This window comes from Cebus imitator, unplaced genomic scaffold (genome assembly GCF_001604975.1).
Source record: "Cebus imitator isolate Cc_AM_T3 unplaced genomic scaffold, Cebus_imitator-1.0 Scaffold13, whole genome shotgun sequence".
NCBI lineage: Eukaryota > Metazoa > Chordata > Mammalia > Primates > Cebidae > Cebus > Cebus imitator.
In genome coordinates, this window is record NW_016107328.1 from 11,746,933 (window position 1) to 11,768,630 (window position 21,698).

Genomic DNA, 21,698 nt, shown 5'->3' on the forward strand with positions numbered 1-21,698 from the left:
CTGACAAACAGTGCACTGAGCTCACAAAACCCAACAAATAGAGGAGCTTTTGAAAAATCTTCCGATCTACCTACTGGGGTGTCTGTGTCTTTCTACAACAAATGTCGCCACAGAACTAAGGGCTTGCATTGCAGACACAGCTCTTTCTCTCTTTTGACATCTCCCCAGCTAGACTGCTTGAGAACCTGGCCTTCCATGTCCAGATGTTTACTGAATTCTGAAGGCCCCCCAAAGAGCCCAGGTTCTTTTGTTACTCTCCAAATCATTTCCCACAGAGACTGACCGATGTCCTGAAGGGGCCCTTCAATAGGGAGGATAAATGAAGGCAGATGAAGACATGACCCCCTGAGGCTTGCCCACATCCACTCTAACAAAGGGTCTGAGGCACAACCTTGTAAGGAGTGTTTTGGTCAGCAGCGTCCCTATGCGAGGCCAAGTCTCCCGCACAGGACTGCTTTCAATGGCTACCATCATAGTGGAAGTATTGGGCATTTGTTAAGGGCTTGGTGTGCTAGGTGTAGCACAAAACATCTAAATCATGGTCCCCTGCCTTTGTGAGGGCTTCCGGGCTACAGATGGCAGCTGGCTTTCTCAGGGGAAACTTGGGGGTCATAGACAAAGCTGAAGAGGGGTGCTTGCTTCTGTGGATGACCTCTTCCCACCCAGCGCAGCAACACCTTTTGTCTATAGCTATCCTTAGTCAAGCCAGGGCTGCGGGACCCTAACCTGCACTTTCGCTGTGTTTTGGGTCTCAGATTTTTGAGGCCAATGGCCCTGTGGGCAGTAGGTGTGGAAGAGGAACAGTGTTGGAGGAAAGTTCCATTTAGGTTGCTGGTGGGAAGTTAGTGCATTTCATAACAATTTTTTTTTTCAAACTTACTTTCTCTCCTTTTTTTTCTTTGAGGCCAGCAGAGGCCATAGGGATACCGCGACCTTTGTCTAGAGTTGATGGGGGCATGATTTGTGAAATAAAACAGGACCGTACTGCTTGGAAGAAGGAAACGGAAGCTGACATAATGGGGATTAATTAGTTGATTGCTGTTGAGATGGTAACAGATTTGCCCCTAAACCATTGAGCTAGCGATTTCAGACCTAGCAGGGAAGGTGAAGATGAAGAAGCCTTTGTTCAGGTCTCTAGATGTGTAGGGCTGAGAGCTTTGCCGCCATGGGATGTCAACAGCCATAATAATAATAATTTGCACTTATATAGCACCTTTCAACCAGGCACCTCAAAGGGGTTTAACCACATTAATTAATTAAAGCCCACAATCCCCCTGGGGAGAGGAGGAGGATGACTAACAAGATTTGTAATTACAGGAGGGAACATTTCCGAATAAAGTATTGTCTACCAAATAAAAAGAGTAGGTGTAAAGGAATTGGAGTCTCCAAATAGTAACCAATTCAGAAATGAAATTGTGGAATGATGGGGGAGGCTGGGGGCGGGCATGGGCATGGGGGTCGGCTCTGTGTCAGAGGGAGGTCGATGGGCTCAGAATTCACTGACAGGTTCAGATCCAGCCGAGAAGTGGAGCATGTATGGTATTAGTGGCATTTGTAGGTCATTAGTGGCATAACTATTGTAGTGTAAATTCAAGTTTCCTTGGTATATTGTGTATCGCCCTGCTGAACAAAGAGTGAGACTCATGCAGTATTTAATAAAGGATGAAATGATTTCTTTAGATTTAAAGCCCAAAGCTGCGCCAGTCAATTAGCAAATAAATCAATTGGTGACCCGTAGGATAATTTAGTCGTTTCCAGTAGAACACCCAGCCTACTCGCTCTTACTGCCATGAGGCTCTGATTGAAGCATCAGGCTGGGTTCAGGGCAAGGTCTGGGAGCTTCAGCCCCTTCAAAGCCAGGCATTAAATCTTTCCAGCCTTTCACCTTGTGACCTGCCTTACCCAGGTTGTTAGTGACCTCAGGCTGTGCTGTGTAGAATCACTTTGTACCTGCTCCTCCATCAGAGATTTTTAGTGCATTGAGGGCTAGAATCAAGTCTCATCCTTTTTCGTGTGTCCTGTGAGAGCCCAACAGAGTGCAGTGTACCAAGTAGGTGCAGACTGATGAACAATGTTTGAACGACTGGGTCCTTTAACAATTCAGTGTTTGTTGAGCACATACCGAGTGCTCAGGTAAAGCTTGAAAGCAAAGTTCAATGTGTGCCTGCCCTCCAAAAATGTACTCCAAGGAATGGGAAAAGACTCACAAATGATTAACTATAATATAAAGCAGAATCACATCCAAGCCCCGGGAAGCAAGGGCAAAAGGAAGAGCATTTTAATCAGCTGGAGTAAATCAGGGAAGGTGTTGGTGTGCTGAGCATCAGAAGGCAAGAAGGATTTAGGTAGACCCGGAAGAGGTGGAGCAGGCAGATATCCCAGGCTGTGACCATGTGTCTCTCTCTGAGTGAGGTGCATTTTGAGAACTTGGGATATTCAATAGAATGTTGGCGAAAACCAAGGTAATTTGCAATCAGTTTATGGATTCTTATGACATGAATCGGCTAATTTCAAACATCAAGGAACTATTTGAGAAGTTGATGGTGGAGTTCAGGATACACTACTCCAAAATCTGGCACCTTGGCACCTGAAAAAAACAGCAGAGGCAGGAAGGCCACTGTCACCTTCCCCTCGCCTCTCCTCTCCTGAAGCAGGTTGTAAGATGTTCATTCCTAAAGTGTTCACTCTCTACCCAGAGGAAAGGAATGTCCTTATCTCTGTCCCCTTATCGGGGACAGAGAAGAATCTGAACACGCAAGCCTCACTAAATTTCCCCCAGTTTATTCCCCCTAGATCGTACTTGTTAGTCTTCCAACAATACTTCGGCATGACTATCTACTCTTCATCAAACTTAAGCATAAAAATACAGATTTCCCTGGTTTGCAGGGGTCTTTCTTCCTTCTCCTCTTCCTCCTCTTCTTCTCCTTCTCCTTCTTCTCATTCTTCTCCTTTTTTTTTTTTTTTTTTTGCCAGGGTCCCACTCTGTCTCCCAGTCTGGAGCGCAGCAGTACAATCACAGCTCACTGCAGCCTCAACCTCCCAGGCTCAAGTGATCCTCCCACCTCAGCCTCCCAAGTAGCTGGGACCACAGACTGGCACTACCACACTCAGCTAACTTTTTATTTTTTTGTAGAGACGGTCTCACTGTGCTGCCCAGGCAGGTCTTGAACTCCTGGGCTCAAGTGATCCTCCAGGCTCAAGCCACCTTCCCACCTCAGCCTCCCAAAGTGCTGGGATTACAGGCATGACCCACCATGCCCAGCCAGTTCTTCATTTCTAAAGGTTCTCATGTCACATAAAATTTACATTAAATAAAATGTATGCTTTTCTCTTGTAAATGTTTTTGTTGTTTTTGTTTTTTGAGGTGGAGTCTTACTCTGTGGCCTAAGCTGGAGTACAGTGGCGTGATCTTGGCTCACTACAACCTCTGCATCACAGGTTCAAGTGATTCTCCTGCCTCAGCTTCCCATGTAGCCAAGATTACAGGCATGCACCACCACACCTGGCTAATTTTTCTATTTTTTTTTTTTTAGTAGAGACAGAGTTTCGCCATGTTGACCAGGCTGGGCTTGAGCTCCTGTTTGTAGGAGATCCGCCTGCCTCAGTCTCCCAAAGTGCTGGGATTACAGGTGTGAGCTTGGCCTTCTCTTGTAAATCTGTCTTTTGTTATAGGGGTCTTGGCCATGAACCTTGCAATAGGTAAGAAAAAGATACTATTTTTCTCCCCTACAGTTTCTGGTGCCCAATATGGGGTAGCTGAGACACCCCACTCATTCTGGATCTTACAGATGAGATCCTGGGGCAACTAACAAAAGAGCTGGAAAAATAAGAATTCTTATCAAGGTCAGCTCTCCCCGACCTCTGTAGTGCTTGGTCGCGAGAGAAGGTAAAAATTTCTCCTTGAATCTTCCTTCCCAAATTCAGATTAGCAGGAACACACACACACACACACACGCACAGACACACACACACAGACACCGAATTGTGACTCTCTGGCTAAATCTGGCTTTAAGTTACCCATTTGTTATTGATCCCTTCCTTCTCAGGGACTGCTGTCTCTTTCTTTGTTTGTCTCAATTTCTTTCCAGATAACTTGGTTTGATTTTCTCCCTGTTGGGGCATGCAAGCTGTCTTGAGTTCCCCAACCAACTTCAGGGGAGGAGAACTCAAGAATATGGCTGGAGAGAAATGTGGGTTGCACCCTATTTGCGGCTATCATACCAACTATTGCCAGCACTTGGGAGGTTTATTTGTATCTCTGACTATCTTTGGGGGTGGTTCTGGATTTGGGAGGGCTGCTTCTTTTTGCACTCTCTTTTGAGAACCCTTCTTAGCCCATGGTGAAGTCATGGTTTTGATTTTGGTTCTGAATCACTTAGTAGGTACTTTCCATTTCAAAGAAGAAAAAGGTAAACGTAGATGTTTTTCTCTTGTTAATCTGCATTTTGTTATAGAGATCTCAGCCATGAACCTTGAGACAGATGAGGAAAATATATTACTTTTTCTCCCTTTCATTGGGAAAGATGTTGTCTGTTCTCTGCAACTCTTAATTTGTTCTCTCTTTGCTTTCACTGTCTGCCAAGAAAAAAAAGCCAAATTGTTCACACTTAAAAAAGATCACTCAAATGCGTCTCAAAAAAGTAAGAGGAAGACATATCCCAATCCCAAATGTCAAAAATTAAGTGGCTCCTCCTTGACATTACCTTTTTGACCCCAAGAAACACTAAGAGAGTGCCCGATATGCAGTGATTGACAAACCAGTACCGTACTCTCCTGCCCAAGGCCCCCCAGGCCTTCAACACAAACCATGCTGCAGGGACAGGACCTAAGCCCTGCCTCTGATATGGAGCACTTTACATACACAGACTTCTCTAATGCCTCTAGTAATCTTACAAGGGAGAACTTTGTATTATTCCTTCTTTACAGATGAGGCACTGAAGCAAGAGAGGTTCAGTCTGTCACCGGGAAGGATGAAATGTGGATGTGAACTTAGGCAGTTCTACTCTCTTTTGTCTCTCATTCCTCGCCCATGTAAGATTTCTGATCACAACTCTCAGCCAACCTCAATTCGTCAAGTACTCAGCACAATACTACACTCATAATAGTGAAGAACTCAGTGAGTAGTTTCTAAATAAAAGAATCACGAGGAACAATGCTAGTGGTTTGATCTTAGACTCTGGGCAGTGATGCTCAGAATACAGTAGGGGCTCCATCACTGCCTTCTCTTGTCATCATTACTAACGATTAGGAGACATGCACAGGAAAGTTGACCCAGGAAATGTTCACGAGAAAGAAGGACACAGGTAGCATTCTTCCCCGTGAGCTGCAAATCTGCCAAGCTGGTACCACCCATGAGATGCTAGTGAGGCATCTTGTATCATTAATTACTTTTATTGAAAGTAATTAATGATGCAATTCAGTGACTTTTTAGGGGTGTGTGTGTGTGTGTGTGTGTGTGCGTGTGTGTGCGTGTGTCTCCCAGGCTGGAGTGCAGCAGTGCAGTCACAGTTGACTGCAGCTCACTGTGTCAAAGTTCAACTTTGTCTCCCTAATTATGTTAGCCTTCCAGCTATTCTATGAAGGTATTGCAGTCCTGGTGGAGATTCAGAAATGTGTGGTCCCTGTCAGCCCACAGGGGGAGCGTTTTGGATTAACCCAGAGAGCCTTGAACTCTGTGCATAATGTCTTTTAGGTTGTGTGTTGTGAACAAAGCAAAATTACTGCTCAGAGACAGGGCTGTGAAAGTTTGTCCAGCAAAACCAGGGTTGCCAAAGGAGAATTCTGGAAAGGGAGGACAAGGATTAGGTAATGGGAGAAAAGTAAGCGAAGGCAAGGAGAAGTGCAAAATATCTGATTCTAGCCTAAAAACTGTGGTCTTGGAACCATTTGGAAGGCTCATTTTTTCCAAGTTTTGGTTTCAATATCATCACCATCACTTTTCTCCTGTGGCTGTGAAAGGGCTTTCTTTATTCCACTCCAGAATTCAAAGAGGCTTCTTTTGCACAAATGGAGGGAAGGCACACATCACACTTCTCAGCCAAACATCCTAAGTGTGAGAGAAAACACACTGCCTACTTCTGAATTTCAGTGAGGGCAGGGTTCACATGGACCACAAATTTTCCAAAACTCCAGATAGATCTGAGAGGAGAGAAAACCAATAAATCGCTCGACGTAAGTCAGGACACATTTGGTTTTGTTGCCTATCAAACAGTCCCCCCAAATCTCAGTGACTTGCAAAATCCATGCATGTCTGAGCCTCTCCAGATAAGCTCTCCCCCATATAGGACTCAGTATTGCACTTCAGTGGTAACATGCACTGCCACAGTCCACAGTAGGGGAAGGGAGAGGTGGGTAGGAGGAGAGAGAACTTGAGCACTGGTAATTCAGTTCTTCACTCAAAAAATGATATACATTACTTCTATTCTCATGGCTATGCAGCCATGCAGCTACTCCTAACTTCCAGGAGGCAAGAAGGTACCACCTGCTCCGTATTCTGAAGGGAAGGGAACTGGATATTGGTAAACACCTGTAATGTTGGTCATGCACAGCTATACCCACTGGGCTTGCAAATGTTTCCTTCTTCCATATTCACGCTTATATACTTTTCCCTCAGATTACGTGGCATACATCAAAGATTTATGGGGTAGTGTTAAGGAAAACCAAACAGTTTTGCAGCCCATTTTAGTCCACAGGTGACCTTTTGAAATAGAGGGGTAGCCAGGAAAGACCAGTTAACTCTAATTAACTCTGGGTACCTTTCCTCTAGAGCTTTCAGACACAAATAACTCTGGAAAGGGATAGTGGGTTAAAGGGAGTCATGGCCTGATTTCAATAACACATTTAAGATAGAACAACTAGTTTTGAGTGACCCCAGACCATCATGCCCTGTATGAAAAGGCTTTTGGAAATGTGCCCTTCCATTTCCATTCTGCCCCTTGTTACCAGACATGATGCACTTTCCTTCAAAGCCCTGTGACTTTTCCAGAAAGCAGCTCTCCTTGCAAGAGAGAGAGAGAAACTTTCCCTTATTATTCTTTCAATAATGAATTCCTGATCTGAATGGGCTGCCTGCATGTGCTTTCGGTCAAGTGCTGATGGCAGCCTTGCCTGGGGACATTTCCAAGGCTGTGGACATGAGAGACGAGGGAGGTCTCATATTGACAAGAGTTGCTTTTGGTTTTCCTTCCGGTTTAGCCCTCCTGAGCCTTGAAATGGGAGATAACAAATGATTCATAAGCTGTTGTTGGTGAACCAACATGACCACCACACCTCTTTGCTCCTTTCAACCAGTGAAAAAATCACGGGTTTAAAGCTTTTCTCAAAGAGATTTGTGGACCTGGATTTTGGTGACTTAACAGGGATTTAACTTTCTCAGACCAAACTAATATTTTGTAGATTCCAAGACTTCCTTTCTTCAGGTCTCAAACATAGACTTGGCATAACCTGACATGATAAGAACAAAGGAGAAATTAGGTCACACTATTTCCTGCCTAAAACCTAATCTCAAGTACACAAGCTGCTTCCAAGTAAGCTACGGTGGTAGGCCATGTTTGCTGAGAGCCAGCCTACTCTAGTTAACTCTAGATGGGGAGATCCTCTTGCTTCTGCTGATATCTTCAGATAATAATTCAGTTTTCAACCTACCTACATGGGACGTGTAGAAACTTCTATTACAGTTGGGCTGTTTTCACTGGGAAGAAGAGTCTCAATTGTCTCCAGTAAAAGGGGACACATACTGGTAAGGAAATAGGTGGTGTGGAATTGGAAAGCCTTCCAGAGGGGAGGCAGCCCTGGAAATTCATGATCCTGGGGTCTCTGCTTTTCTCTGTGTGTCTGCCCAGGGCTGTTCTCCCACTCGCCCCAGATTTGTCCTGCATGCTGTATAGTTCTGTTTACTCAAAACTTCAGTTTGCACATGGTTTATCCTTGTGTTTCTCCCTACCCCTTAGCCTTTCAACTTCAGTTCCCATTGGCTTTTTTCCTTGGTTACAATTCTGAAGAGAGAATCTCGTTATCTAGGGCTTATCTTAGTGTTTTGTCTCAGACAACATCATTGGTCACTAGCTAACCAATCCCTTGTTGGCTAAGGCAGTCCCTGAAACCATGGCTGCCCAAGCAGCAGGAAGTGTGGGCTGGCATTTTCTCGTAGAGGGGCTGTGAGAGGGCAAGACAGTGATGGACTCCAGGGCAGGCTGTGTACCCTCTAACTGGACCACCGCAAGCATACCCATTCTCTCTTGCTTCTTGCTCATAACTGTAGACGTGGTCCCCTTATACTCTCACGGCCTAGGCATCTCCTATCATTGCTCACCTCCAGCCCCTGGCTCCAAAATTTTACTTCTCACCCTGCTGAAGTGCCCAGTCACAGAGGTATGGGACTAGTGAGTGGAAAGGAAGAGCTGTTGAGGTTTATTTAAGAATATAAAGAAGATTGGAGAAGGTATGTAATGAAAAAAGGAATGGAAATAAAATCCTCTCTTAGCTAAGGAAGATTATGTACCCCCCATGGGACCCAGCTACCTTTTCTCCTTCCACCAGTTTTTGGGGTTACTTCCTTTTCCCAAAAAACAGGTATCAGCAGAAGGAAGAGGAACTTCCATTGAGGAACACTGACCAAGCAAGTGGAAAGATATTCCTTCTTCATTAACCCCCAGGGTCTTCTCTGGCCCCTGCAAGGATCCTTTTCCGAATCCCTGATCCTTGCCTTTCTTCAGCCCCCACCCTCAGGTCTTGTAAAGTCCAGATTCTTGACTAACAAGTCCCAAATAACTTTCAAACTAAGATTTTAGAACACAAGTGAAGGATTCGGTTTCAATAAAGTTTTTGCCAATTGTGTTCTCAGTGCTCAAAGCTCTTTATTGGAAGTTATTCACAAATCTTCATGATGGTTTTTGGAAGACTAGTCATGTGTGGTTTTTCCCTATTTCAGCTGAGTTGAGAAATTGTGCTTTATATGAAATTCATGCATCAACCAGAGGCTTAGGGGAAAAACTGAATTGTGATAGTATGTTTTACCAATTATTCATTAGATACCATTACCTTTGTAACCCATCAGATGGCTAAAAGCCAAACCCAAACCATGTGCATTCAAATTTCAGTCTGCCCACATTATTTTTAGTGGACATGAGTCTAGGACTGAAGGAGAGGCTAGTCTAAATGTCTGTATTTCCTTGCCCTTTCCTGACCTCCAAGTATGTCAATGGTGATTAAATCATCAGTCAAACTTTGTCTTGTGACTGACATTTTTATCTAGTGACTAAAATTGCAGCGTTTCCCTAGGAGCCCGTGATAGCAAAGAAGGTAACTGACAGTGTTTCCAGAGCTGCTACTGTGGGGTTCCAGTCAGTTCCTCCGGAGCACCTCCAGATCCCTGCCCATTCTATTTAGAATGGGAGGTTGAGGTCTATTGCCATTGGCTGACCAGGAACCCACATGGGGTTTGTCCAGCCTGTCATGCCAACTCCATTGTCCAAACCCCACAGTCATTACCAATCTAACAGCTTGAAAGTTGATGCAGAGATAAAGCAGAAGCCAGTTTGGCTTTCTCCCAGTTTTCTGTGCCCGTCTGGAGTTAATCAACAACCACCTATCTTTGTGTCAATACCATGAACCTCTTTGACTAGAACACCTGGTGGAAAGCTGGAGGAAGGCTTAAAGTGAGGCAAATTTTGCAGTGATTATTCTGATCATCACTGTTTAAGCTGGACTCAGGATCTCCAGACAAAAACTGCTTGCTAAACCCAACCAACTAGCTGGATGAACCTATACCTCTCAGTGTTCCTTAAGCTACCTTGGGTTTTGCTAATAATTTTCATGCCCATACCCCAACTCCAAAGTCTGCAACAACTCTCCATTTCAAGCACACAGGGTTTAGTGAAGTGGCCTGAGTTCATCTTGCTGGTAGAATTCTTCAGTGGCATCTCCCCAGCCCTTTCCCACCCTCAAAGCCCATCCTGATGGTGCAGTCACACCCCTGGAGAAACCATAAACCTTTTTAACTGGGATTACCAACACCTTCTCTTCGTAGCTATTCACATGGCCTTGGATGTTAGGTGACTGCTTGTTCAGGGAAAGTGGAGAGGGTGAGAGGGATTGAAAAGGCAGAGGGCACCTGGACAGTGGTTCCTTGCCATATGCATCTGCTCAGGCTGCATAAGAGAATACCACAGACTGCATGGCTTACAGATCAGAAATTTATTTTCTCACAGTTCTGGAGGCTGGAAGTTCAAGATCAAGGTTCCAGCAGGTTTGGTTTCTCCGAAGGCCTCTCTCCTTGGCTTGCAGATGGACATCATCTCTCTGTGTCCTTACCTGGCTTGTTCTGTGTATGTGAGCTCCTAGCGTCTTGTCCACTTCTTATAAAGACACTAGTTCCATTGGATAGAACCTCATTTTCTTGGTTTTTATTTTCTGTGTGTCCATTCTATGTTTATTGGTTTGAGATCACCATGAGGCTAGGACTTCATATTTATGACCTTGTTTAATCTTAATGACATCCTTTTATTTTATTTTCTGTTGCTGACCATGATGTACAATTCATTTTCTTTTCTTTTCTTTTCTTTTCTTTTCTTTTCTTTTCTTTTCTTTTCTGAGATGGAGTCTCGCTCTATTGCCCAGTCTGGGGTGCAGTGGCATGATCTTGACTCACTGCAATCTCCATCTCCCTGGTTCAAGCATTTCTCCTGCCTCAGCCTCCTAAGTAGCTGGAACTACAGGCACACAACGCCACACCCGGCTAATTTTTGTATTTTTAATAGAGATGGGACTTCGCCATGTTAGCCAGGCTGGTCTTGAACTCCTGACCCCAGGTAATATGCCCCACTGGGCTTCCCAAAGTGCTGGGATTACAGGTATAAGCCACTGTGCCTGGACACTGATTACCTTCTTTTAAAGGCTCTATCTCCAAACACAGTCTCATTGGAGGTTAGCACTTCACATATGAATTTTGAAGGGACATAGCTCAGTTCATAACTGTTTTCCTCACAGGACATTCCTTACTCTCTGATCTTGCCCCTCTTATCTGATTTGGAGAAAAGTAGACACTGGCCAAGAAATTCAGGTATGACTGTTCAGTTTGACAATTGCTAAGCTAGGGTGCATGAGACAAGAAGAATGAAAAGATGGATAGATGGATACATGAATGGATGGTTATTACATGGAAAGACGAATGAATAAATGACTTAGGCAGTGTGTTGATGGTATCAGGACAGAAATTACATTCTGCTTCATTAGGGTTTGTCTTTTTTTAATAGTACAGGGGTTACAAACTCAAATGCTCATGGTAGACAGGTAAAAGGAGTTGCACAAAGAGGCCAGCTGCAATAATAGGGAGTTGTAGGGACTGACAGATTAGAGAGAACATACTCTATTTAAAGGGGCAGCAGTTACTGACAAAGACTCTTCCTTGATCAAACTTGAGTCAGGCTCCTCTGAGTCCTCTTTCCGACTAAACCCCGACCTTGGGCTCTGTCCTTGGCTTGCTTAGTCCAATTTTAGCAAGAATCCTGCTAAGTCACTTGTGAAAATTCTCCACCCTTGGTATTTATCACTCTCAATACCTTATCGAATTCCTCAGCCCCCTCGTTTTATGTCCTATCACTCTTGTCTGCCTTCAGAGAACCCTGCCATGTCCGTTTAGCCAGAATCCCCCTAGCCTTGGTGTTTCTTAGTCATCCACTGACATCCACCCTGCTCCTTGGCTATAAATTCCCACTTTTCCTCAGTGTATTCTGAGTTGAGCCCATCTCTCCACTACTGCAAAACCCCACTGCAGTATACTTTCTTGAATAAAGTCTTCCTCAAAGTCTTTAACAAGTGTCATGAAAATTTTTCTTTCACAATCTCAGCACCAATCACTTGTTATCTTGTGGGATGCTGGCCTCACGTTGCCAGAATGTCTGATTTTACAAGGGAAGCCAGAAATCTGGATTTTCAGATAAAATCTCTCTTTAAATACATCTTGAAATTCAAAAATTATAAAATACTGTATAAGCCAAATAAATGCTTTTATAGTCTGAATGCACCCTGAAGGCTGCCAGATTTCCACTCTTGGGATGCTAGAAAGACATCTGTAATGTTATCACATGAGGACATAGGTGCTTGTGAGTTTAGACCCATGAGTAGACTGCCTGGTTCATACTGCAATCCACCGCTTACTAGCTTTGTGATCTCAGGCGATTGATTATGTACATAAGTCTTAAAATTATTGTAAGGTTAAAATTATTCGGTGCAAGGCCGGGCGCGGTGGCTCAAGCCTGTAATCCCAGCACTTTGGGAGGCCGAGCCGGGTGGATCACGAGGTCAAGAGATCAAGACCATCCTAGTCAACATGGTGAAACCCCGTCTCTATTAAAAATACAAAAAATTAGCTGGGCATGGTTGTGCGTGCCTGTAATCCCAGCTACTCAGGAGGCTGAGGCAGCAGAATTGCCTGAACCCGGGAGGCGGAGGTTGCGGTGAGCCAAGATCGCGCCATTGCACTCCAGCCTGGGTAACATGAGTGAAACTCCGTCTCAAAAAAAAAAAAAAAAAAAATTATTCGGTGCACATAAGTAGCCAGAACAGTGCCTATGGCCTAGTAAGAAAGCAGTAACTATGAGCTGGTATTATTAGCTAGTATCATGAAACCTCTTGGTTTCCAATAATATCATTTCTGTAAAATGGGGGAAACCCACTTGCCTTTTTTACCCCCAAAGGCTTGTTGTGCAAGTAAAAGAAGAACAAGTATGAAAGAGCTTGAAAAAGCAGCCATATTACTAAGAAATACACCAGGCGTTTCTATGTTCCGATTCCCACAGGAGAGGCACAGCCTTTCCCAGTGCAGGGCTGGGACTCTCTAGGAAGAGGGAAATAGCGGTAACTAGAACCAGTCCTTTCTTCTTCCCAGGATCATTTGCTGTTTTATTGTTCTTAGAATTTTGTGAGTTTTTCTTTTTCTTTCTTTTTTCATTATGAAAATTTTCAACATTCAGAAAAGTAGAGAAAATAATATAATGAACACCCAAGTGCCCTCGTCTAGATTTCCTAATTATTAACGTTTGCCAGATATGCTTCACTTGGTGAGATTTCCTGGCAGATACATGCGTGTGGAGGATGCAGAGATGTGGTAAAGAAGTGGGGAGAATTGAGGAATAAAGATATTGACTGGGAAGCTGAGAGCTGTAACTCCCTCAGCCACTACTTACTTTTTAAACGTGTAGGATCCAATCAAGTGTGGATAGTTGCCTTTTGGGTAGGACCCTGGAGAAGGGATTTTTGTGCAGAATGGTTTGTTATAGAGAATACGTTGTTACCACCTTAAAGAAAGTAATATAAATGGGATGACAGAAAATGGTTTTATTTATGTGATTTTAATTTGTTCCTTTTAAGGTATTAATTTTTTGCAAGAATATATTCCTGTATTGCTTATGTCATTAAAAATTAAAAATTTCTAGAGAGACTTTCAGTGTGGAAATGTCTCTGCCACGAAGAACTCGGGAGTTGAAACTTGTGGATCTGAGAGAAGTCTGGTAAAATCAGTGATTTTAAAGATGTTGGTCACTAAAAATGAAAGGTTTTCAACGCAGAAACACTCTGATTCAAAGAAAGTATTTGCTAATTATAAGTGATTAGTTTCTGGTAAATTACTGAAAAGATTCTCTAAGACATATTGCCCCATTTTTCAACATCAACTATTACTGCATTTAAATGCTAACTCTTCTCTCTGAAAAGGATGTCTTAACGTGAAAGCAACCAAACTTTGCTTTAAAATTCTATTATTCAGACTCCTCATTAATTTCAGCTGACATTCCTTCTCAATTGGGGCAAATCATCAAAGCTTTATTGTATTGAGAACCTTGAATCCAGCAACAAAGAGCGTGGGTATGGAGGGTTGGGAGGGGAAGGGTGGAGAGCTCCCAAGGCCAAAAGAAGGGAGGGGTGGGGAGGAATGCTGCAGGAAGGACAGCAGAGAGAAAGATGGACCATGGAGAGGCCAAGGGGAGAGCGGGGAGTTAGGAAAAGCCTGAGGTAGGCAATGGGAGGCCTCCTCAGAGGGGCCTTACACTGTCAAACTGCCCCTTGAGCCTCTGCTCATCAACATGGTAGAAGCAAAACCAGCCTACAACTTTGTAGTAACAAATTTTTCTCCAGAGTTAAGGATAAAAAGGGAGGTAGGAGATAAGGAAAGGGAAAACATTCCCTTTCTCCCTTCATTCGGGTGCCTCTCCAATCACCTCCCTATGGCACCCTGCCCTGCGGCCAGTGACTGCCAGTAAGCCCACCCCACAGACCCTGAGGCCGGGAGCCCTGGTCATGGATTAGTGCCTGGCCAAGTTGCACCCCGACCCAGGGCCCCCAGCAGTGCCGCCCTCCTCCTTCCTGGTGTGATTGACTCTGAGATGTATGATGTGGGATGTACTAGGTACAACGCATCATGTTTGTTATTGAGGCACAAGGTAAGGAAGGATCTTTTGAAATGTGGGAATATCATCTACAAACTCTCATTGACCATCTGTGATTTGTAACTAGAATATAATAAGATTTATAAGATGAACTTTAAAGCCTGAAAGGAAACTGAGTTGTTTCAACGTGTAACTTTTCAAAACCAAAGTAGCCCCAGATGGTCTTTTCTCTCCACGGAAACAATCCTCAAGGATGCATAAAACCCCCATGGACACTGTGGAGCAGACAGCTCCCAGTGTCCAGAAACCCATCTTAGTCCAAGTCGGGGGGCACTGCAAGAATTCAGTCCCCAGCCTATCACGATCCAGCCCTGGATCCTCAGAGAACATGCATAGCCTTCCCACTTCCCCAGTTTGAGACCCACTCCCCCAGTTTGTAAAATGGGACTAGAAATAATCTGCCTAATCTTCATGCCAGGGGACCTGTGAAGATGACGGGGTAGATAAATGGATGGTTTTCCAACCTTCATGGAAGGCCTGAGTTTATGATCTCCTCTCCAGTTTTAAGACATAAATCAAATCATGCCATTCCTTTGCTCAAAACTCTCAAGTGACCCTTTTGCACTCAGACTGAAAGCAAAGCCCCTCCATAAGCCTAGAAAGCTCCCTCTATCCCCCCACCCTCAGTTCCAGCAGCACCTGCTTCCCAGCCTCTCACTGCTCCTCACTTGCTCACCTGTTGCAGCCACACTGTCTCCTAGCTGACCCCTGTCACAGGTATGCTTTCACCTTAGGGCCTTTGCACTTCTGAACCCTTTGCTGGAAACCTTTTCCCCAAAGTACCATAGCTGACTCCCTCCCCTCCTTTCTTCACATAGTGGGTAACCCCCTCACATTTAAGTTTTTGCTGAAATATCACCTTCTCTGTGAGACTTACCCCACTTAATTAAAATTGCAGCCTGCTCTGCTTACCCCCATCCTGCTCTACTTATATTTTCCCAAAGCACTTATCTCCATACAAGGTAATAAATAATCAACAGCTCACAATGTTTACCCTTCATTCTGTGTCTTTTCTGCTACCATATAAGCTCTGCAGGGCAGGCAGCTTTGATTTATTCATTGAGTTTTTTCTTAAGCACCTAGAGCAGTGTCAGGTGTATTAATGTCCATCAATAAATAGGTTGGATCTTTCTAAGAAGTCGAGGATATAACATCAATTAAAGGAGGGCTGCTACAACTGAAGGGATTTGTGAGCTCGAAACCGCTCCTGCTGTCTCTCCATGAGCAAGTGCAAAAACCGCTGACATTTGTTCTCATGTGTGAAACCAGTTGTAAAGCTACAAATTGCTACTTGATGCCAGGTCCAAGGGCCTACACAATAGCTCACAGCAGGTGCCCAGTGGTACAGATTATAAGGAGAAGGGAAGTAACATTTGTTGAGTAGCTACAAATGATAGGCAGTGTCTGTGCCTAGTGCACTATAGAAGTGCTTCCATGGAACGGTCAGCTCTTCTACCACCGTCTCCCCAGTACCTCATACCAAGTCTGGCGTGTATTAGGTACTCAGTAAATGCTTGCTTATTTTCCTAACAACCCTCTGAGGCAGGTACTATTATCGCCATCTTGGAAGGGCCCAAGGTTCAGATTTAGGTAGCTTGCTTAATGCCATACAGCTCGTGAGAATTGGAGCCAGGATGTAAATTCTTCTCAGACAAGCTGCAGCCTCTCTGATTCTTTGCGAGAATGTGCATTAGACCATCCCTCCGAGCTTCCCTGAAGCAGAGCTGTCTCCCGACCATACCAGCGATGAGGGGAGGGGTCTCTTTTTCCACCTGGACTCACTTCCTCCCTTTGTGCATTTGGCTCACCTGGAGGGGTCTCCTGCTACCTTTTGATTAATGGGGCTGCCCTTCTCATCCCCACTGGGTGAATGACCCCAGAGTTAACAGCAGTTCATCTTGCATCATAAATCAAGTTCTCAAAGACATTGCAGCTTTGTGCTCAAAATCTCCCTAGAATTCAAATTCTTTGTGAAAGGCATTGGCTTATGAGTACAATGATGGATTCATCAAGTCTCTCCTTTTAAGAAAAATCTGGATGGTATCTGCTGGTTTCCCCCTGCCTACTCCAAGAAAAAAAAAAAAAAACAGCCCTAGTTAGTCAACTTCATGTAGTTAGAATGCCTCCAAGGACCTCATACTCAGCTTCCACCCCGATCATGCTACAGAAGAGCCACAATCATGTTGCCATTTTACATAGATAGAAATCATTTGCAACTTGCACATGGTGTGCTTTCCATAAACCCACGAGTAGCTGGGATTTTATTTTTTAGCAATTGCTGAAGTGTCACTTGCCAGCTATTTACACTGTATAGGGACAAAACAACCTAATGTATGTGCCAGACCTATTTTATAGAAGCCAAGGGGCAGCCTCCAAGTCTCCGGCTCTCAGAAGTCTATCCCTGGAAGAAAGCATCTCCATAAATCTCTCAATGCTTTATGCCAGGTTAGAATTTCTCTTGGGAATTTCTGAGTTTGTGTAAGAGTTTCCTTTAAAGGCAATTGATGAACTATAGATGTCAGGCAGGTTTTCATTTTCTGTGTGCTTTTTATTTCATCTAGAACCAACAGTGGCCTTTAGAATTGGATTCTTTTCAGAGACTCGCTATAGGAAAGTTCAAAAGCTCCAGGTTGGAGGAGCTCAGGGTTCATCTGAGTGTCAGAAATGACCAATTCCGGCTGGGCGCAGTGGCTCACACCTGTAATCCCAGCCCTATGAGAGGCTGAGGCAGGCAGATCACTTGAAGTCAGGAGTTTGAGAACAGCCTGGCCAACATGGTAAAACCCCTGTCTCTACTAAAAATACAAAAAAAAAAAAAATTATCTGGGCATGGTGGCACGTGCCAGTAATCCCAGCTACTTGGGAGACTGAGGAAGGAATATCCCTTGAGCCTGGGAGGTGGAGGTTGTAGTGAGCCAAGGTCACACGCCATTGGATTCCAGCCTGGGCAACAGAGTGAGACTCCATCTCAAAAAAGAAAAGAAAAGAAATGACCAATTTCATCAGTACTGCTCTATTAGAAAAAGATTGGGTAGTTCTTCGGTTGTGTAAGACTGTCCTATGTACTGGAGGACATTTGCACTTCTAGCCTCATCCAGAAAATGCCAGCATTCACCCCAGGCACTGTAACAGCCAGAGGTGCCTGTGGCCAATACTCCAAGCCCTCCTGGTTAAAAGCACCAGCAAGGCTATCTCTGAAAGAAGGTGAACTGGGGCAAACACCACTGAATTTCACAATCAGTGAGGGGTCAGTCTAGATGGGCACCCCCTTCCCACTGTAAGCTGCTTCCTAGTCTTGTTGCCTTTGATGATCTTTGTTTGCCTTCAAGTTGGGTGTGATACAACATTTGTTTTCATCTCTGATTCCTGCCGTATAAAAATGGGGGCAATGGGAAGCAGAAAGGAAATACTGAAATTTTCCCTCGGCTTATAGCCTTCCAATAAGGATACTGTTCTCTGGAATGACTTTCAACTTTTTATCCAGTTAATGATCAGGAGAGTTTACTAGATGTAAGTTCCCAAGCCCAGCAAGCAGAGTATGGGATAAGAGATGGAAACAGGGACAGAAATAAATGGATCTACCAAGACCCAGACATTGGGGTGCAACTAGTGGGTCTTCTCCACCTTTACAATGCATCAGTTCTGACTTGCTTGCAGATTCCTTAGTACTACTCATCTGCCCTACAAGGCATAGTGGGTTTTCTCTGATTTCTAGAAATGTCAGCATTCTCTGCAAGGTGAACAGCCAGAGTTGGGTTCTTCTAGTCGGGTGGGGATTATATGACTCTCTGGGCCGTGGAAGAGCATGACTGTCTATCAGGAACCTTCCAGATAGGCTGTCAGATGAATCAGCATCTGTTCATGCCCTGCCTTGCTTCTCTTGGGCACGACTGCATCACATGCCAACGCCCAGGCTTACAGGCCAACTATTCCCACCCTGCATCCCGCCCGCCCCACTTGCTGGGCAGTGCTCTCCACAGCTCTCAGTGCATCCTGTTTGTTCAGACCCCTTTGTCTTCCACTGGCGCAACTGAGAGAGAGGATTCCTCCATGTCCCTTTGCTCTTGGCTTTGAAATCAGATCCTGGCACACCTGATTACACTCAATAGCTGGAAGTGGTAAGGATGTCTGATGGCAAAGAGCTCTTGTTTTAAGCTCTGCATGCCAGGAAGGCAGGGGGCTGGGTCTCCTTCTCTGGGCTACGCTGGACGGGGCAGGATGCTCTGGCAGAGGAAGCAAACAGTGTTAACTAAAGGGAAATGCGCTTGAAAAGGAACTTGGAGCACAGGCAGTCAAGCCGTGTAGAAGCGGTAACTGAGGACAGCTGTGGAGCTGAGACCCCTTCCTCTCTGCTCATAAGCCCCTAGATGGGAAACTTTCAGTTCCGCCCAAGGGAACCAGGAGGGTCAAACCTGTCTGTCTTGCCTTTTCTGTAGAAGTATCAGCTCTGAGGCCTCAACTAGCTGGAATAAATAGTGACTTACCTCTGACCACAGTGAAAAACCCATAAAGCATTTGGACACTAAGGGCAGCCCCTGTGTTCTCAAGGGACCCTCAGCCTCAGACACTGCCTCCTTTCAAGCAAAGATGCTACCCTAATGCACAACTCCAGTGGCTTGAAGAATCATTATGAAAATTTCACACAAACAAAAAGGCACAAAGAGCATCCATGTACCCATACCCAGCTTAAGAAATGAAATGTTACTGATGCAGTTAAAGCTGCTTTTGTCCTTCTGGTCCCATCCTCCCATCCTGGCTTCCCCAGCCACAACCACTCAGTCATTGACAAGCGGTGATGGGTGCATCCCTCTTTGGAATTACTTTAGCTTTTGGAACTTCAGTGTATTCATTGGTAAAGGGGGGCTATTGAGAAAATGAAGGAAAATGATGTATGACAAATATTTGGTGATCGTTCCTATGAAAAGAAAAAAGTCAGCAGAAAAAAATGGGTCAAATGGAAGGCCTTTCTCAGCCTGGCCCCAACTTGCCCGGACAGCCTCCCGTCTCCCCTCTGCAGCGATGTTCACCAGATGTGCCACCTGTGTCCATGCCTCTGGGCTGATGTGGATGCTATGCTTACTTGCCTGCAACGCTGATCTCCTGTCACCATCTTCCTTTAACGCTGGGGTCCACTGTCCCCAACTCTGACAGGGCCTAGAGGCAGTGACTCCTTGGTGCTACCATGGCCTGATACCTCTGTCTGAGCACCTGCCATATGGTTGTGATGTTCCTGGTGTGTCTGCCTTGCTTTTTCACTGAGGTGCTTATGCAGCAAGGTAGGGACAGGGTCTTCTCCAGCCAGTGGCCTGGCCCATTGCCTGCTGGCAATGGCAGGACCATATGCAGTGAATGAATGAATTCCATTCAGAACATTTGTGATCCATGGAAGGAGATAAAAATATCAACATAAACAGGAGTTCGGAAGAAGTTGATTTCCACCATCATGAATGACTTGAAGGGTTCAAGTGCACGAGTGAATGACAGTTCCATCAACAGACTGTAACTTTCCACCCTACTTAACGTAGGATGTCTCCATGTCCTCAGTTCTCCCTATAGGCATTTTTCTCTTTGAAGTTCCAAATCTTCTTGTTCTGGAAACACAAAATTACAAGTTCTGTCTCAACTGTTCAAATGAGGTTGGAACAAATAGAATGGGGGCATGAACATTTTTCCCCCGATAACTTCAATAAACAGCAGTTTTAGCCTCAGTGGGTTTTATGCAAGCCTTGAACATCTTTTTCTAGGTATCGTGACACTTGTGTTCTTTTTCTTCTTGCAGCCTGTGGAAATTCCTAGAGACAGAAAAATGTGCAAACCTGTTCATCTTGCTGAGAAAAATCCGCTTTACCACCACAGAGCAAAATGTTGGGAAACAGTCTGGTGGTGAAGGTGTTCTCACCCACACCCATTGTTCTCTGCTAAATGTTTGTTTGCTACGTGTAGACTCAGCTTTAGTCATGGAATTTTAGAGGATGTGTCTCAGAAGTGGGATCAAGACAAGCCCAACAGTAATCTGCACCATACGCTGATCTGAAACTATGGCACCGACAATGGGCACACAGGTCTAACCAGGAAGGGAACAGGAAATGGGAATGAGAGCCGGGGTTGGGTTGTGTGTGTGGAACACACAGGTATTTTTTTTTTTAACTCTCTCTTTTTAAAACATTTCATTTTTGTGGAGGTGAAATTTATATAAGACAAAATTAACCACTTTTAAGGAAACAATTCCATGGCAAGTAGATTTCATCATGATGTGCAACCAGCAGCTCTGTCTAGTCCCAAATGTTTTCATCACCCCAAAAGCAAGACCCATAACCATTACGCAAATGTTCCCCATTTCCCCCTCCTCCCAGCTCCTGAAAACCTGCCAATCTGCCTTGTCACTGGATTTACCTCTTCTGGATATTTCATATAAATAGAATCATATAGTATGTGACCTTTTGTGTCTGGCCTCTTTCACTAGTATGTTTTCAAGGCTCCTCCATGTTGTAACATGCATTCCGTTTTATGGCGGAATAATATTCCACCATCAGGATATACTGCATTTTATTCATTCATCCATCAGTGGTCATTTGGGCTGTTCCGCCCTTCAACTATTGTGAATATTGTGCTGCTATGAACTTGTGTACACATGTATTTATTTGAATACCTGTTTTCAATGTTTTTAGGTATGTACCTAGGAGCAGATTTACTAGTCATATGGTGATTCTGTGTTTAACTTTTTGAAGAACTGCAATGCTATTCTCCACAAGGCTGAACCATTTTGTATTTCCATCAGCAATGTATGAGCACAGGTCAGATTTTTGGGGAGTCACGTTTTAAAGTGGCACAAGACCCTTCTAAGAGGGCTGTGTTCCATGCACACAAAACTCATAGTCTCCATGTGAAGACACAAATTTTGTACAAACCTGCAGGCAGAGAAAGGGGAGAAAATGGAGCCCTCAGCATATAAGTTGAAGGATGGTTCAGAGAGCAGTGGACATCACCCATCACCTTGCTGCGCTCTCCATAGCTAAGCAAGAGGCAGACCGGAATTCCACTGGCTACTTTGTCTTGTTTTCACTTCTTTCCAGTTAGTCCCCACTGCTCTACCCTTTCCACAGGACTGTAGGGTTATGGTGACTTTCCCACCCCTAGCCAGGTTCCAGTGGTGAGGGACTCTGTGAATATGTGATCTAGTGTTAGAATCCCAGATTTGTGTTCAGAATCCCAGACTGAACTCTACACATGCTACTCGTCAACATCTGTGAGCCAGAA

The 21,698-nt window shown here is 44.5% G+C and overlaps 1 protein-coding gene across 5 annotated transcripts in view; it reads left to right on the forward strand.

Moving 5' to 3' along the window:
* The window catches only part of RAD51B (RAD51 paralog B), a 661,060-nt gene extending 640,183 nt beyond the window's left edge, over positions 1 to 20,877 (forward strand). For 4 of the 5 annotated variants that reach the window (XM_017499426.2, XM_017499401.2, XM_037728744.1 and 1 more), the window contains one exon: positions 20,221 to 20,877. In XM_017499426.2, coding sequence (XP_017354915.1) covers positions 20,221 to 20,237 — 17 coding nt within the window. In that variant the 3' untranslated portion in view covers positions 20,238 to 20,877. The remainder of the gene's footprint in view (positions 1 to 20,220) is intronic. The other variant, XM_037728749.1, reaches the window with a different exon arrangement.
* The last annotated feature ends 821 nt before the right edge of the window (positions 20,878 to 21,698 follow it).